Source organism: Fundulus heteroclitus, unplaced genomic scaffold (genome assembly GCF_011125445.2).
Source record: "Fundulus heteroclitus isolate FHET01 unplaced genomic scaffold, MU-UCD_Fhet_4.1 scaffold_44, whole genome shotgun sequence".
NCBI lineage: Eukaryota > Metazoa > Chordata > Actinopteri > Cyprinodontiformes > Fundulidae > Fundulus > Fundulus heteroclitus.
In genome coordinates, this window is record NW_023396857.1 from 2,364,326 (window position 1) to 2,379,511 (window position 15,186).

General features: G+C 48.4%; 1 protein-coding gene across 1 annotated transcript; it reads right to left on the minus strand.

Annotated features, from left to right (window-relative positions):
* Window positions 1-248: 248 nt before the first annotated feature.
* Window positions 249-14,721, minus strand: timm50 (translocase of inner mitochondrial membrane 50 homolog (S. cerevisiae)). The gene is made up of 11 exons (XM_012849410.3): window positions 14,263-14,721; window positions 11,605-11,761; window positions 10,548-10,579; window positions 8,933-8,954; window positions 6,019-6,077; window positions 5,749-5,868; window positions 5,257-5,361; window positions 4,050-4,148; window positions 2,803-2,959; window positions 1,418-1,524; window positions 249-1,189 (listed from the first exon to the last, which is right to left on the minus strand). Exons 1-11 carry the CDS (start codon window positions 14,491-14,493, stop codon window positions 1,091-1,093), a joined length of 1,188 nt encoding a protein of 395 aa, XP_012704864.2. The 5' UTR covers window positions 14,494-14,721; the 3' UTR covers window positions 249-1,090.
* Window positions 14,722-15,186: the final 465 nt, after the last annotated feature.

The following is a 15,186-nucleotide window of genomic DNA, read 5'->3' on the forward strand; positions in this document are numbered from 1 at the left end:
GATTAGTTACTCAGTACTCGAGTATCCTTCTCGCTGAATACTTCCTTACTGCTGACTAACTTCCTGTCTGACTCTGTTTTACCTTCAGCTGAGTCACATGATGACGCAGCGCTGCTCCTCCTGATGTTTGTGCCGCTGAGCAAACCAAACCCAGAGGCGCCTAAAGACACGAGGAAGGTTGTTGGTTGAAAACCTGTTTAGGTTCCTTTATTGAGACCCAGGCAGACAGACAGATGAGGACAGACGGGCAGTGTGGTCTGATGCTGGGACAACCCAGTGGGTCAGGTCTGAACATCTCCTTTATTTCAATAAATATCAGAACATTATTCAGGACGTTACATCGGACCCATAAAAAAGAATTTTAACAGAGAGAAGTTCTGGTAGGTCCATGTTCTGGTGCGCACTGGACCGAGGTCCAGGAGACGGCAGCAGCTGGAGGTTCAGCAGGTGAGCAGAACCAGAACCAGAACACGGACCGCAGCCGCCCCACAACCACAGACAGATGTCAGAACAATCAGAGGTCCAAAGTCCTCTGCTCAGATGAATGTTGATGGTTCTGTGGGCCCAACGAGCGGTTCTGGATTAAAACGCTCGTCTTTATTGGTCTGATGTATTTCTGAGGAGCTGATCACCAGAACCAGAACCATGAACAGAGATGGACTTCCTGACTTTCTAACCAACGAGATGCAGTTCAGAACCCGAGGTACCGTTTCCCCAGAACCACTCAGAACCAGAACCACAGGCGGTTTACGATGTGCAGCGGATGACACCAGGCAGCCGCTCCGCTCCGAGGTCCAACGTCCATCAGAACCGCCGCAGGAGGCGCTCACGAGTCCATCAGGGTAACAACAGGTTCTGGTTCTGTGAGCGGTTCCCCTGCAGGAGGAGAACAAGGGAACCCGAGCCGCCGTGGTCCAAACTGTCCGGGTTCTGTTCGCTTGACCCAATCAGCAGCTGAGAAAAGCACCAGGTGACACGAGCCCCGCTCCCTCTGGTGGCGGACGCTGCTCAGTCCACAGGCCCCGCCCCTCAGCCCGCGCAGGGCTGTGATTGGTGGAGGCGTGCGGGTGGGTGGGGCTCTGCGGGGCCCTCACTGCTGCTTGGAGCGCCAGAACCGCGACGTGATGGAGCCCAGAGAGAGTCCCTGCTTCTTCTGCAGGGACAGTTCAGCCAGACGCTGCTCCTCCTCCTGCAGGGAGAACCGAGGTCAGAACCGGGTCAGAACCGGGTCAGAACCGAGTCAGAACCGAGCTCAGAACCGGGTCAGAACCGAGATCAGAACCCGGGTCAGAACCGAGGTCAGAACCCGGGTCAGAACCGAGTCAGAACCGTGGTCAGAACCCGGGTCAGAACCAAGGTCAGAACCGAGTCAGAACCGAGCCCAGAACCTCAGCGCACAGCTGGGTCCGCCTCCTACCTGAGCCAGCTGAGCCTGCCGCCGCTTGAAGGCCTCGATGGGGTCGTCCTCCAGAGCGTAGTTCTCCAGAACGCCGCGGACGTCGTCCACGCCGCTCACAGCGATGGCTGAGGGAGGAGAGGAGTTAGAGTCAGGCAGCCGGCCCGGTTCTACAGAGCAGGACACAGAACCGTTCTGTCCATCATGCTTTAGTCTCTAACTGCGTTCTGATATCTGGGTTCTGTAGTCCTGCTTACGGTGATCGGATCAGACGGACTCCCAGGTTTGCAGACATTTATGAGACCAGTTTAAAGGAGCACAGCCACGTTATTTTAATTATTTATTTATACGTCAGTATCTCACTCTGGTTGCATATAAAATGTTTATTTTATATGCCTGCTGGAGTATTAGTTGTTATTTTGGTGTTTTATGCTTTGACTTTGCTCAGTTTGTTAGTAAATAAAGCCTTTTGTGTTTATTCACGATATTTACAGAAGTACGTACTGAGCATGTGCAGCAGGGGATAAAACAAGGAAGTGGCTAACGGCTATTAGCATCTCCCAATGAAACAATGAAGAAAGGTCAAAGATCCAGTGAAAAAAAACACAAATAAAAATCTATGAAGAGGGAAAAGTCTGGAATGTCTCTGGGAATCCAGTCTGAACGTTGGTGTTCACTGAAGCTAAACCTGCAGAAGCTCAGATGTGACGCAGAGCTGACTGACGTGAGTAAATGTTCTGATCTGAGGCTCTTAGAGTTGCTGGTTTATTTAATTAATAACGTTGGTCTTCATTACGCTGAGCTGCTGCTTTACTGTGAGGCATTGCAGAGGATCAGGCTCAGTCTGGCATTATTTATTACTGATTTATTAATTAATCAAACTGGCTTTATGGTAGTTCTACGATGCTGCCACTAGATGGCGCCACATCTGTTTATATCTACTAATCGCGCCTGGTGCTGGGCTATTTGCCCACAAAAAGGACCATCAAACATTATCAGGATGGAGGCTTAGTGTAAATAACCTTATTTTATCATGATTTATGGTTTTTAGTCTTTATTAAAGCATATAATGTTGCTATGTACCTTTAAGTGTTTAAATAAAATAATGAAGCTGAAACTATTCCTTAATTCCAACATTTTAAGTAAATCAGATTTCTGATCTTTAGCTGGACTTTCATCTGAAGATAATTCGTCAGGATTTATTTGAATGTTGCTTGTTTGCTTTAAGAAAAATACTGAGTTTAACTTTATTTTAACTAATTTTTTTACAGTTTGACATTTTATAATCTGGTTATATACACAGCATTTTACTTCAGTTTTATTTGGTTGTGGTTTTTGTCACTAAATTTAAACTAAAATGTGTTTGTTCTGGTAGGACCCGACTGGACCGCCCGGGTCGGACTCACTCTTGAGGAAGTTGGCGAGGTCGTAGAGCGTGCGGTCGTCAGAGTTGCCGTCCCACTTCCTGAGCGCCAGGCCGTTGAAGGGCTGCAGCTGGAAGGCCTCCCGCTTACAGTCCACCACGATCACCCTGCTGGTGTCCCGGTTCAGACACGACACGTCCTGCAAGACACACAAACGGGCCGCTCAGAACCACGGCCTCAGGAAGAAACCCCGTCTCTTAATGGCTGCCGTGCATCCAGTCTAAAGCCCCTCAGCCCAGCTGGTTCTGGTTCTACTGGGGGGGGGGCAGATGGAGCAGAGCAGTGACGATCCAAGACCAGAGAAGAAAGAACCGGTTAGAAAACCTGCTTCTCTGATCAATGCTCTCCAGGTCCACATGATGATCAGAACTCTGGGGGGTTCTGTAGAACCTGACCTGCTGGAAACTGGACCAGAACCTCCTCCCTGACCCGTCTGCTGGGTTCCCTGATGCTGGATGTTCTCTAGAGAACCTCTGAGGCCAGAATCAGAACATCTGGACTCTGATTCTGGCTGAGGTGACTCCTGAAGACCCAGGAGGCAGAAGAGGAGGAGGAGGAGCTTTGGCTGAGAAATATGTAAGCTCTGTTAGAGCTGGACAGCTGGAGGGAGGAAGGGATGATGGAAGTAAGGAAGGAAGGAAGTGATGAATGAAGGAAGTTAGGAAGGAAGTGAAGGAGGAAGGGAGGAAGGAAGGAAGGAAGTGAGGGATGGATGAAGGAAGTGAGGAAGGAAGTGAGGAAGGAAGGAAGGAAGGAAGGAAGTGAGGAAGGAAGGAAGGAAGGAAGGAAGGAAGGAAGGAAGGAGGAAGTTAGGAAGGAAGTGAAGGAGGAAGGGAGGGAGGAAGGAAGGAAGTGAGGGAGGAAGTAAGTGAGGGAGGAAGGAAGGAAGGAAGTGATGAATGAAGGAAGTTAGGAAGGAAGTGAAGGAGGAAGGGAGGGAGGAAGGAAGGAAGTGAGGGAGGAAGTAAGTGAGGGAGGAAGGAAGGAAGGAAGTGAGGGATGGATGAAGGAAGGAAGGAAGGAAGTGAGGAAGGAAGGAGGGAGGAAGGAAGTGAGGAAGGAAGGAAGGAGGAAGTTTTAACTGCAGGAAATGTTGGCGCCGGGTGAGAAGCTGCTGCCTGCGTGTCGCTGAGCTGCTGCTGAGACGATGAACGGACCTGTTCAGGTGGAACCAGGTGTGCAGCCTCTACCTGCCTGTACCTGCCTCTACCTGAGGCAGGAAGCCCTACCTTGACGTGATGACCCTCCATGTAGCGCGTGGCGTCTCTGAAGAGGCGGTACATGACGAAGCCCTGCGGGTCGATGCTGTCGATCAGCGGGTACGCCGTCTGCTCAGGAAACACGCAGCGTCACAAACATGGCGCCCACAGACTCTACAGGCGCTCGGACCAGGAGGATAACCCCCCCCATGGCTCAGAAACACGTTAACGGGCCGATTCCATGTTTGCAGCAAACATCTGACCTGCTTCAGGCTGAGCAGCTGCTCTGTGAGAAAAAACTCAATAAAATACCAAAAGTCTAGAAGAAAGAAAACGCGTTGCCAGCTGGGATTCACTTAGACACGTCGGGTGAAATTTAGGCTGCTTTTCACAACATTTGGTGATTTTTTGGAAGGAATTAGTAGGAAAATGATATAAAAATAGTTGCCATTATGTGGCAGAAAAGTAAAAACTACATTTTAATTAAAGGATGTCTCCTTGCATTAATTTTATTAGTTTATTTATTACGAAATGTGTGGAATTTCTCCATTGTGAGATCATAAAGACTATCTTATCTGAATCTGTGGATATACCATATTTCTCAGACTATAAGGCGCCCATAAAATCCTTAAATCTTCTCATAAATTCGCCTTATATATGATCACCGTTGTGCTGACTGACTGATTTTATGTGCACAAAACAATCTTAAAATGTGTAAGTACGACTAACACAATGTTAGCAACAAGCCGCTCCGCTCAGTGGATATTAGGAGCATTACGGTACTCTGTGTCTCCACCTGAGGACCCCTGAGCTGTCTACAGACTGCCTGACTGTAATGTCTAAACTAGAAGAGCATTTATGTCAGGCAGCCTGGAGAAAACGCGCCTTCGTCCCTAAAATCAGACGTTTGGCACATTTTTGGTTTCTGTGATGAGTTAAAGATGCATTAAACCAAAAGCACTTTATTTTCCTGTTAATATATCAATGTTCATTAAATACAACATAAATATAATATCAGTGTTCAATAAATTTGATATAAATATATTTGGCTGGTTTTGGTGATTGAATGACTTTGAGCATTAATATAAAAGTGATAAATATCGATATTAAGCTGATCGGCTGTTCCTAGACGTCACACCGGTCCGCCTGGAAACCCAAGCGGACCGGACCCGAGTCCTCCTGGTCCTGCAGCCTGTGACCCGGTGTGCCGGTGACCCGGTGACCCGGTGCCGCTCACCACGCCGGTCTCAGCCGTGAAGATGACGATCTCGTAGTACGGCGCCAGCTGCTGGAACAGGTAGTCGATGCCCGGCCGCTTCTTAAAGCGCCACCCGATGGAGAGCTGGGAACACAGAGCAGAACAAACGGGTCGCTCTGGTACTCCGGGTCGGTCAACGTCGACGGTCCAAATGAGATCAGAACCAAAGCAAAAGGTAAAAGGATGATATCCAATTGTTTGTCTCCAAGGTTTAACGATGGTACCAGGAGAACCTAGTTGGTTCTGGAATGGGAGGACCAACAGGGAACGGACCCGGATCTCAAATGGGTCACAGTGAGAATGTTCTGATGCTGCGACAAAGCAGCAGAACCGCAGGTCCGATCAGGAACAATAAACCCGGTAGAATATCAAGCTACAGGGGAGCAGAACCTCTGGACGGGTTCTGCTTTGTTCAGGAACCCGTCCTGAGGAGCGGCGCCACCTGACCCGACTGAGCAGCGGGGGACGTACCGACCACTCCGGGTGCAGCAGCACGTCCGTCATCTCCAGAACCAGCGTGTAGGGCGGCTGGTAGTACGGCTCCCTAAGCGGGTCGGGCAGCAGCTTCGGGCTCGTCGGCTCGATGATCATCTGGTGCCGGAAAACACAGAACCTTTAGGCAGACCACCAGAACCGGGTCAGGTTCTAAGACCTGGGTCTGACCGGGTCGCTTCCTGTCAGAACTACAGAACTACTACCGTAAATATATTTGGGTCACAGCACCGACCCGGTTCTGCTCACCTGTCTGTAGTCCTGGAAGTATTTGTAGGTTCTCCTCAGCTGCTGGACGACGGGAGGATCTGAAACAGAACATTAAGCAGCAGAACCTCAGAACCCAATAAAGGTTCTACTCCGTCTTCTGGGCCGTGAAAAGGTCCAAAGACGGTCCAAAGCGTTTTTTTACTTGTTGAAAATGTTGAATAATCTAAAACGGGTCGAACAGCTTCAGAAATCAGAACAGGTCCAGAACAACACCGACCAACAGGAACCGCCGAGTCAGCGACCATATCCGGGCCCACTGGGCCGGGTCGGTTCTTTACCCTCAGGATCATCCAGGAAACGTTTAATTCAGCAGGTAAACCGGGTCAGAACCAGTGGAACCGGCCCATTACTACAGGTACGCCTCCAGGTTCTTCACATTTCTGATGTTCCACATGTTCTGAAGTTCTGAGCGGATGTTCTGGTCCAGCTGAAGCTGGGTCGGGCCTGAACCGGGCCTGAAGCAGAGCGTTAAGGTTCTGATCTCCTTCCATTTCAGCAAAGTTCTGATCCGGTTAAACACATCTGGCTCCATTCGTCTGCTGCCGACCCGTCAGAACAACGGTTCTGTTCTGACGTCTGGGAACTAAAGCCTTCGTCGTTTCAGGGTTTATGAATCTCACTAAAGTTTTTTAAATGTTTAATATAAAATATTATATAATATAAATGTCGCATCAGAAGAATCGGTGGAAAATTTATAATTAACAAAAAAAGTTCTACGCTGGCTCGAGGAGGTTCTGGACTTTTTCAAGCAAAGTCTCCAAACACTCCCACACAGAGGGAGCTGCTCCCGCGGGACTCCATCCCCCAGAATTCACTGCTGCACGCTGAAGAGGAGAAAGGCTTCTCCTCTGTCAATCAATCATGTCCTCCTGCTGACACAAAGAGGAGGAGGAGGAAGAGGAGGAAGAGGAGGAAGAGGAGGAGGAGGAGGTCTGCTTCCAGGCCACCCAGCAGTCAGGTGGGGGCTGTGGCCCCTGGGAAACCCCCTGGGAGACCCCAGTGATCGGCTGTCAATAACTGGAACGGCTGAATGTTTGGGTTCGAGTCTCAAATTAAGTCATTTAAAGTCATTTATCTCCTTTTGGAGCAAAGCTGCCACAAAACATCTCCTAGTGACACCAGCGGGTCCAAGGTTCTGATCCAGTCAGCCAGAACCGCCAGAACCGGCAGTCCCTACAGCCGCTGGGAGGGAAGCTCCACATCGGATCAGAACCTGGTCCGGCTCTGCTTGTCGGGGTGGAATGGGTCGTTGGTGCCGTACAGCATCCGGACCCGATGGGACGGACATCTGGCAGCTTCAGCCCGACCGGGTCGATCTGGCGCGACAGAACCGCCCTTTTTAGGTCCGATCAATACAGCCGAGTCCCTGAGGTCCAGTTCCTACAGAGCCGTCCATCCATCAACCCGTCCATCTGGACCTCCATTGATAAACCGGCCGTGGTTCCTGAGGTTCTGCTGACACTCAGGGAGCAGGAGGCAGATGGAGAGAGGAAGTGGACCTCTGGGAGCCCGTTTGGGCCAGATGGTACCGACACCAGGAATGTTGGGCATCAAAGGCAGACGTTGATTCATTAACCCGGTTCGGTCCGGTCTGTGAGACGGATCAGAACTCCAGGATAAAAACCTGCTGCTCACAGAAGCAGGACGTCTCGGGTTCAGAACCAGCCCAGTCTGAGCCCAGCAAGGCAGAACCCATCCAGAACACAGAACAGCAACTGATGAATGTTTGGGTTTTGTTCCGGCTCAGTGAATCCGGATCATTTCTGCAGTCTGGAGGACTGAGTCACATGACAATGAGCCTGGTGCCGAGGTCCAGCAGAACCAGTGAAGCCACAAGGAGTTCTGGACCGGTTTGGCATGATGAGCTGTGGGCGTTTGGGCCGGTAGAATGGAAGCAGCTGGCGGCGCCGCCCAGACGTCAGTAACGCTGGGATCCAGGAGCCATCGTCAAGGTCGGGTCTTCTAGCAGGACAGAACTTGGTTCTGTTCAGCCCACACAGAGATGGGCCGTTTTCTCTGCAGCTGTTCTGTAGGTCCAGATTAAAGCAAACGTCCTGGTTTGGGTCAGTTAACGAGCAATTAACCGCAGACCCAAAGCCAGAGACGTGGGCAGCACCTCTGGCTAGTAACAGCAGCTAGCGCTTAGCTAGGAAGCTAACAGCAGCTAGCGCTTAGCTAGGAAGCTAACAGCAGCTAGCGCTTAGCTAGGAAGCTAACAGCAGCTAGCGCTTAGCTAGGAAGCTAACAGCAGCTAGCGTGTTAGCAAGAGAGTCTGGTGAGCGAGAGCCAGAGGAACGCTCGTTAGAAAATAAATGACTTGGTGTCAAACTCCGCAGTGTGGGAGATTTTTGGATTTAAACCAAACGACGGATTAATCCGTCTGAGCCAGCAGGTTGAAACTTGTGTTTTTATGTTATTATGCTGTTATATTATATAAAAAAGGTCTCTAAATGACAATACGATTCATCACAATAAGTTTCAGAAAAAAATTATTGTCCAGCAGAATTTGTTGTTAAGGTGACAGTGATGCATCACTCAGAATTGTCTTTAAATGAAGCAGCGATATAAAACGAAAGGTGTCTAAAAGTCTAAACTTTAACCCACATTCAAAAATTCAGTCAATAATTTTCAGTCGGCGCAAACTTTTACAACATTTAACCATTAGAGAAATAAATAATTAAATATGTAAATATTGGTTAACAGACATAACAGCATTATTAATATCAGAAATCGATATCGGCCCAGATTTTCATATCGGTGCATCATTAACATTTACATTAAAAAGTCGTGACTGAAAGCAAAGATGAAGCAAAGTCAGATTCCTTGTCTGTGTCTCAGACTTGGTGAATAAAGTTGTAAAAACACAGAAAAACACCAAATTACAGCAACTCACCTTTGTCAAACTCATCTGGGATCTGCAGGAACAAGAACAAAACAGAAATAAGCTAAATCCATTTTAATAGATAAATACCGTCCATATAGATCTATAAAGAAGTGATGAGAAAATGCAACAAGAATAAAATGGAGAATATTTCAGTTCAGCATCTGCAGAAAAACCCTGAATGGAGGATTTAATTTAAACACAGAAAATGAAAAGGAGATTATATTTGTTTAAGAAGTTGTGATCTGAGGACCGGACTCTAAATGCAGAACCTTTAAGGCTTTAAAAGCCGGAGGCTCCACCTGCTGGCTGGTGGGCAGAACTGCACTCAGGTCCTCTGGCTGCTGAAGCAACCCCAGAAATCAGATTAACGACCAATTAATCAATCAGACGAGCCTTTAACCCGCAGCAGGACCCATTAATTAACATTTCTATGGTCCGGTTCTGCATTTCTATGGTCCGGTTCTGCATTTCTATGGTCCGGTTCTGTCTGAACTCAGCGGCTCTGCAGCGCTCATCATGGAACCAGGTTATCAAACACCAACAGCTCCACATTTGGGGTTCTGGTGGGCGAGGTGTGAGACGCCTCGTAAAGTAACCGGCAGGTGGAGCAGCAGGCGGTTCTGACTGTGTGAGAACAGAACCAGAACCAGCAGCAGGAGGAAACGGGCCTGAAGCGGCTCAGAGGACTTCTGTCTGCATCACTCGCTCCATAACGGCTGATTTTAGGTTTAGCATCAATGCTAACCCTGGAGACCAGAGCGGCTGAGTTCCTCTGTGGTTAGCCTGCAGGAACGTTCCTCAGACTCAGAGCAGACGTTTCCATCCAGGAAGCAGCTGCAGGTCTGGTGGCAGAACCGACCCAAACTCCACCAACTGTAGCAGCGGGAAACGGGTCAGACGGATAAAGGCTTCATGCAGTTTAGCCCAGCAGCAGAACCGGTGCTGGACCCCCTCGGCGCCGCCCAGTCTCCTCTCAGTGAACACCGACCCAACACAGAATTTAGTTGGGCCAGACCGAACAAAACCATTCCAACGAGCAGAAAAAGGCCCTCGGACCACGCTTTGGACCCCTGCTGAAGCCGGTTCTGATGCTGAGCACAAGTGGACCCACAGGAAGCTCAGAACCCGGCCTTGAGGTGAGAGCAGGATGGGACCAGAACCAGAACCAGCCTCCAAAAGATGACTTGAATAAAGAAAGAACCTCCAGAGTCGTCTCCAGAACCCGTTTCCTAGAACCAGTTTTATAGAACCCGTTTGATAGAACCCGTTTGATAGAACCCGGACCTTTCACACAGACCACACGTCTGGTTCTGTTTCACCGCGGTTATTAAGTGACGATAAACTAAACGGTCAGAACCAAACGTGTTTCTGCCTCTAGGATCAAAGTTCTGGACCGTCGGGTCGTGAAGACGTCTCCTCTGAGGTTCCCGGTTAAACGCCTCCGAGGCGATCGCCACACGTTCCCCAGGAAGACGGCGACGGGGTGAGAAGTGTGCCGAGCGCCATCTGGACCCAATAAAGGTCCTAGTGGGACACAAGTGTGGCCTTTGAAGTGCCCGACACCATGGGGGGGGGGGGGGGGGGAGAGAAAGAGAGAGAGAGAGAGAGAGAGACATCAACTCACCCTGTTTCCTTGCTCATCCACTGAATTTGTGCCTAAAAAAGAAATAAATGTTATATTTAGATGTTTGGGTTCATAAACAGCATCTGAGATCTGAGTTATCACAGAGTCACTTCGGTTCTGGTCGGTTCTGGTCGTACAGGATAAAGGGCTGGTTTCATGTGTCTAGATGATACTTTTGATTCCAGTTCATTTAGAAATAGAAATAATTCACAGTAACATCAAAGTAGCTCCTTAGGTCCAGTTTATACAGTTAATCTGCATAAATAAGTTGATATTATGGTGAGTTACTCTTTAAACTCATCATTCTGCATCACTTCTTCTCTTTCTGGACATTTCTGGGTTGTTTTAATGTGTTGTGGGAAAACTGACATCTAGTGGCAGGATGCTGTTACTACACTGTTAAAATAAAACATTTGCTACAGGAGGCTCAGTTTTAGTCACTTTAAAAGGATTTATGCCTCTACTTTATGACATGATGTGCCTTTTTAGGTTCTTGAGGGCCGATAAATTGCCTCGATGGGCCGGAGTCGGCCCGCGGGCCTTCAGTTTGACGCATGTGGTATAAAGGAAACCTGCAGCTGATAGAGTTCATTAGCTGATTAGGAAGTTTACAATATTTAACTTTTACAAAACTCAGAGTTTTTATTCTCTGCAGTCAGAATCATCAAGATTAGAACAAATAAAGGCTGAAGTGTGTATTTCTAATGACTCTATAGAAGAGGCTCGGTTTCTGTGATGAAGAACAAACAATATTAAAGGTTTTCAGGATGTTCTACATTTCTCAGCCTTTCTGTACCAGTTTGCTGAGGATTGATTTCTGAATTCTGTTTATTCTGGTCTGATCGCTCACTAAGGCTTTATTGGCATAAAATGAGGGAAACTGACAACAAATACTGGATAATTACTAATAATTACTGGCAACATGGCCGCACAGCGTCATTTCTTTGCTATTAAAGGAACAACGTAAATCCTAACACAGCATTTAAAGCCGTTTAAAGCGGCAGCGCCGACGCGCTGCCGCCATCCAGACCTTCCTGCCTCTCATCTTTTCACTCACCGAACACGTAGATGAGGCTGACCGCCCCGCCCAGCCCCATGAGGCCCGTCAGCCGCAGCAACATCTTCTTGGCGTAGGCCGTGTTCTCCTTCTGCTTCCTGTCCTCCGCCTGCTCGCCGTCCTTCTCGCCGGGCTCGCCCTCTGGAGGCGGCTGGCCCTGGAACAGAGAAGCAGAGACGGCTCACCGACCGGCCGGGAAGAACAACCTGCAGCTTCTCGGACACTTTAAACGTTTTTATCTACAGACCAACTCAGGGCTTCCAGGATTTAACCCAACAAACCAACCTGTTGGTTTCATTTTCTGTCCTGAGCGGTTCATTACGTATAAATGCTAAATACTGATGGAGCGGTTCTTATTTGCAGTATTTTCAGACGGTTGAGTTGAGGGAGGCTCTGCTGGGACTCAGCTTCTCTGCAGGCAGGTTGCCTCCTCTTGTCGTTAGCTCGGTGTTAACGAGGCCAGGTCAGCTGACGTAATTCGCTCTTTCTGCTTGGGTTAACGAGCAGGAGGGTGTCTGAGGGTCTTTTTCCAGACAGAATCTAACCTGAAACCTCAGGCTGAACACGACTCAACAAGAACCGCCGTCTTCTCAGACATCATTAGAACCGGACCTGAACCTTCAGTGTTTTCTGTTTTATTACAATAAATATGGACACTGGTGGATCTAAGCAGTCATCTTATGCTCCTTTGAAGCCCAAAGGCTAAATGTCCATGTTTAAAGTTGGAAAATGAACAAAAAAGTTCTAGAAGTCTTTCAGAACTTTCCGAAGACTTTCAGAGGATGTCGCCAACCCTGACCTCAAAATCCAATATGGCTACCGTGTATATAAAATAAAGGGAGTTTATTGGCACTTTTAATTGGTCTGTCCAATAAATCCTGGTCGTCAGCTAACAGCAGTGAGCCTCTTCAACAAGCAGATCCAACCGGTTCTGACCCCTGGAACCAGAACACGGCCGGTCACAATCATTTCCTGTCATGTTCTGAAGGCCCGGTGCATTCTGGGTGATGTTCTGCTAAAGTCCTCCATCGCCCCCCCCCCCCCCCCCCCCCGCCTCACACTCAATTTATTTCCACTGCAGCATTTCCAAGCTAAACGCTTCAAAGTAGCACTAACAGCAGCCCGAGTACCAGCAGCAGTTCCTGTACCACAGTTTGAGAACCCAGGTTGCCACCAGCGCAGAGCTTGCTCAGAAACAGCAGCAGGCGGAGATGTTAGAGAAGCAAAGAAGAAACTTCTCCCAGAAACCTGAGGCTAGACCAGAGTTCTGCAGGAAGAACCCGGTCTGGACCGCAGGTGACTGGGCCAGAGTTTGTTAGCTCTCAGATGATGGTCCATCCGAACCGGCTGGGACAAAGCAGGTCTGAACCGGAAAGACGAACGTACCAGTGGCTGAAACTAGCTTGAAAAAGTAGCACTAGAAGCCCAGAGGTGGTATAAACACGACCGGGGACCTTCAGAACATCTAAAGATGCTCCAAGATGCTAAACATCATGGTTCCAGGTCAGCATCAGGCTGGGAGAGGACCTCAGAGTCAAGAAGGTTTTAGTTTCTCTGCAGTTTCCAGAGTAATCATCCAGAGCTGAGAGCATACCAGAAATCATCAGGATAAATAAACGACACGCAGCAGGACTGCATGAGCAAAAATGAGAGTTAAGCTACAAGTCAGGAAGAAACAGCAGGACCAACGGGTCAGAGAAAGCCGGGGGATTATTATGATGTTCAAAAGAAAGAGGGTGAGTTTAGAATGGGTCAGAATAAAGAAAGAGAAGGCTGTCACACCCAGGAGCAGATTTAGTCAGACGGATTAATAAACACGCCTGAAATAATCACTAAACACGGGAGATTAATGCAAACACGAGGAAACTGAAGCACATATTCTTAGACTGTAATAAATATTCATACAAACAAGAATAATTCAAGGACAAGGGAATCAGATCAGCGGAGGACAAAAGTTTCTTTACTTTTTTGAAAGGAACATAAACTTTTAAAGAGACAATGATTCAGATGATATGATAGTTCCTGATCTGGAGGAGATGCAGCTGAAAACAAGAAGAGCTTTGCCTCCAGGATGCTGGTCAGCACCGTTAATCTGACAGTAAGCGCCATCACACCCAGCATCACTCCTGCTCGGTTCCCTCCTTCCATGTGGAGAACGTTAAAGCTGCCATGAGGAGGAGGAGGAGGAGAGTGAAGAAGAGGAGGAGGGTGAAGAAGAGGGCGGGGTCTTCCTGTCTGACCTTCACACCAAACAGACCTCGGCCATTTATCTCCAGCTGGCAGGAGGCTGGAGCAGAGGCCGCTTCATGGCTCCGAGCTTATTTAACACATAGCCCCGGCTAGCAAGAGGCTAACAGCAGGAGGCTAACAGCAGGAGGCTAACAGCAACATGCTAACAGCAAGAGGCTAACAGCAAGAGGCTAACAGCAAGAGGCTAACGGACAGATTCACTAACACACATGAGCGAAATTAAAATGTAAAACATGAGCGCAGACATCTAAAGAGTAGCGCTGTTCCTCTTAGCTAACTGTCAGAATAACCTGGGCTAGGAGTCGCTTCGATTATATTCATGGGAGCAGCTCAGACGGGCGGAGATAGCCATGACACGCACCGTCTCCGCCGTCGGTACTGTCTATAGCGTAAAGTGAGTGCGCCCACCTGACTCTGCTGCTGCTGCTGCTGTTGGAGCCTCTCCTGGAGGATAGCCTGGGCTAGCCCTCCCGTCGCACCGCCCGTACCTGCCGGGCTTTTCTCCGTGGAGAGAGTCCGGATGATATCCAGCAGCTGCTGCGGGCTGGAAGCAACTAACGCCCCGCTCCTGGACCGCAGGAGGCTCCGGCTGGCTCTCACACACATGGGGAACATCGCGGACATCTTGGATCCTAGCATTAGCTGCCGGTGAACGGCTGTGACGTAAGGCCGAAGGACGGAGCGTTCGATTGGCTGGAGCCGCTTTGTCTGGCAGGCGCGAGACGCAGTCAGAAAAGCGTATGGTCACGTGGGTGAAACGGAGGGCGGGTGTTATACCATTCTAGCCAATCAGAAGTGAAGGTTTGTCTGACCTTCGATGGCGAAAGAGAAGCTGCCATGATGCTTGATGGACATGCCCAAGTATGGCAGGCCGTTTTAACATAAAATCGGCTTCTTCTGACTATCCGTAAATACATTTAAGATATGAAAAACAAGTTTTGACTGGTAAAAACTAAATTTTGACTAATCTGAATGTTACTTTAAGATATCTGCATATATATTCTGACTAGTAAGAAGACGATTCAATATATCTTCAATAACATTTTAGAGAATCAAAATGCCTTTTGAGACATCTTAAATGACGTCACCTGATTCGTCATTTGAAGGGCCACACATACGGAATTATAATTAAACTTAATTATGACTAGTCAAAATTATAATTTTAGATACCTGGATTCATCTGTGTTTCTTAATTCATGTCGAACACAAGCTGCAACACTAAATATTGTGCTAAAAACACGATAATTAATACTGGACACACCTGACATTGTAGACCACTGAATAGCAAACGCCAGTAAAGATTTTAAACATTTAGTTTCAACTAGTCAGAAT

Excerpts from the sequence above, each read along its gene's own strand:
- timm50 (XM_012849410.3), bottom strand. The coding sequence starts at position 14,493 with ATGCTAGGATCCAAGATGTCCGCGATGTTCCCCATGTGTGTGAGAGCC. Across the intron at positions 8,955-10,547 it reads TGGATGAGCAAGGAAACAGG|ATCCCAGATGAGTTTGACAA; the intron begins GTGAGTTGATGT and ends TTGTTCCTGCAG. Across the intron at positions 1,525-2,802 it reads CCTCGCCAACTTCCTCAAGA|CCATCGCTGTGAGCGGCGTG; the intron begins GTGAGTCCGACC and ends CTCCTCCCTCAG.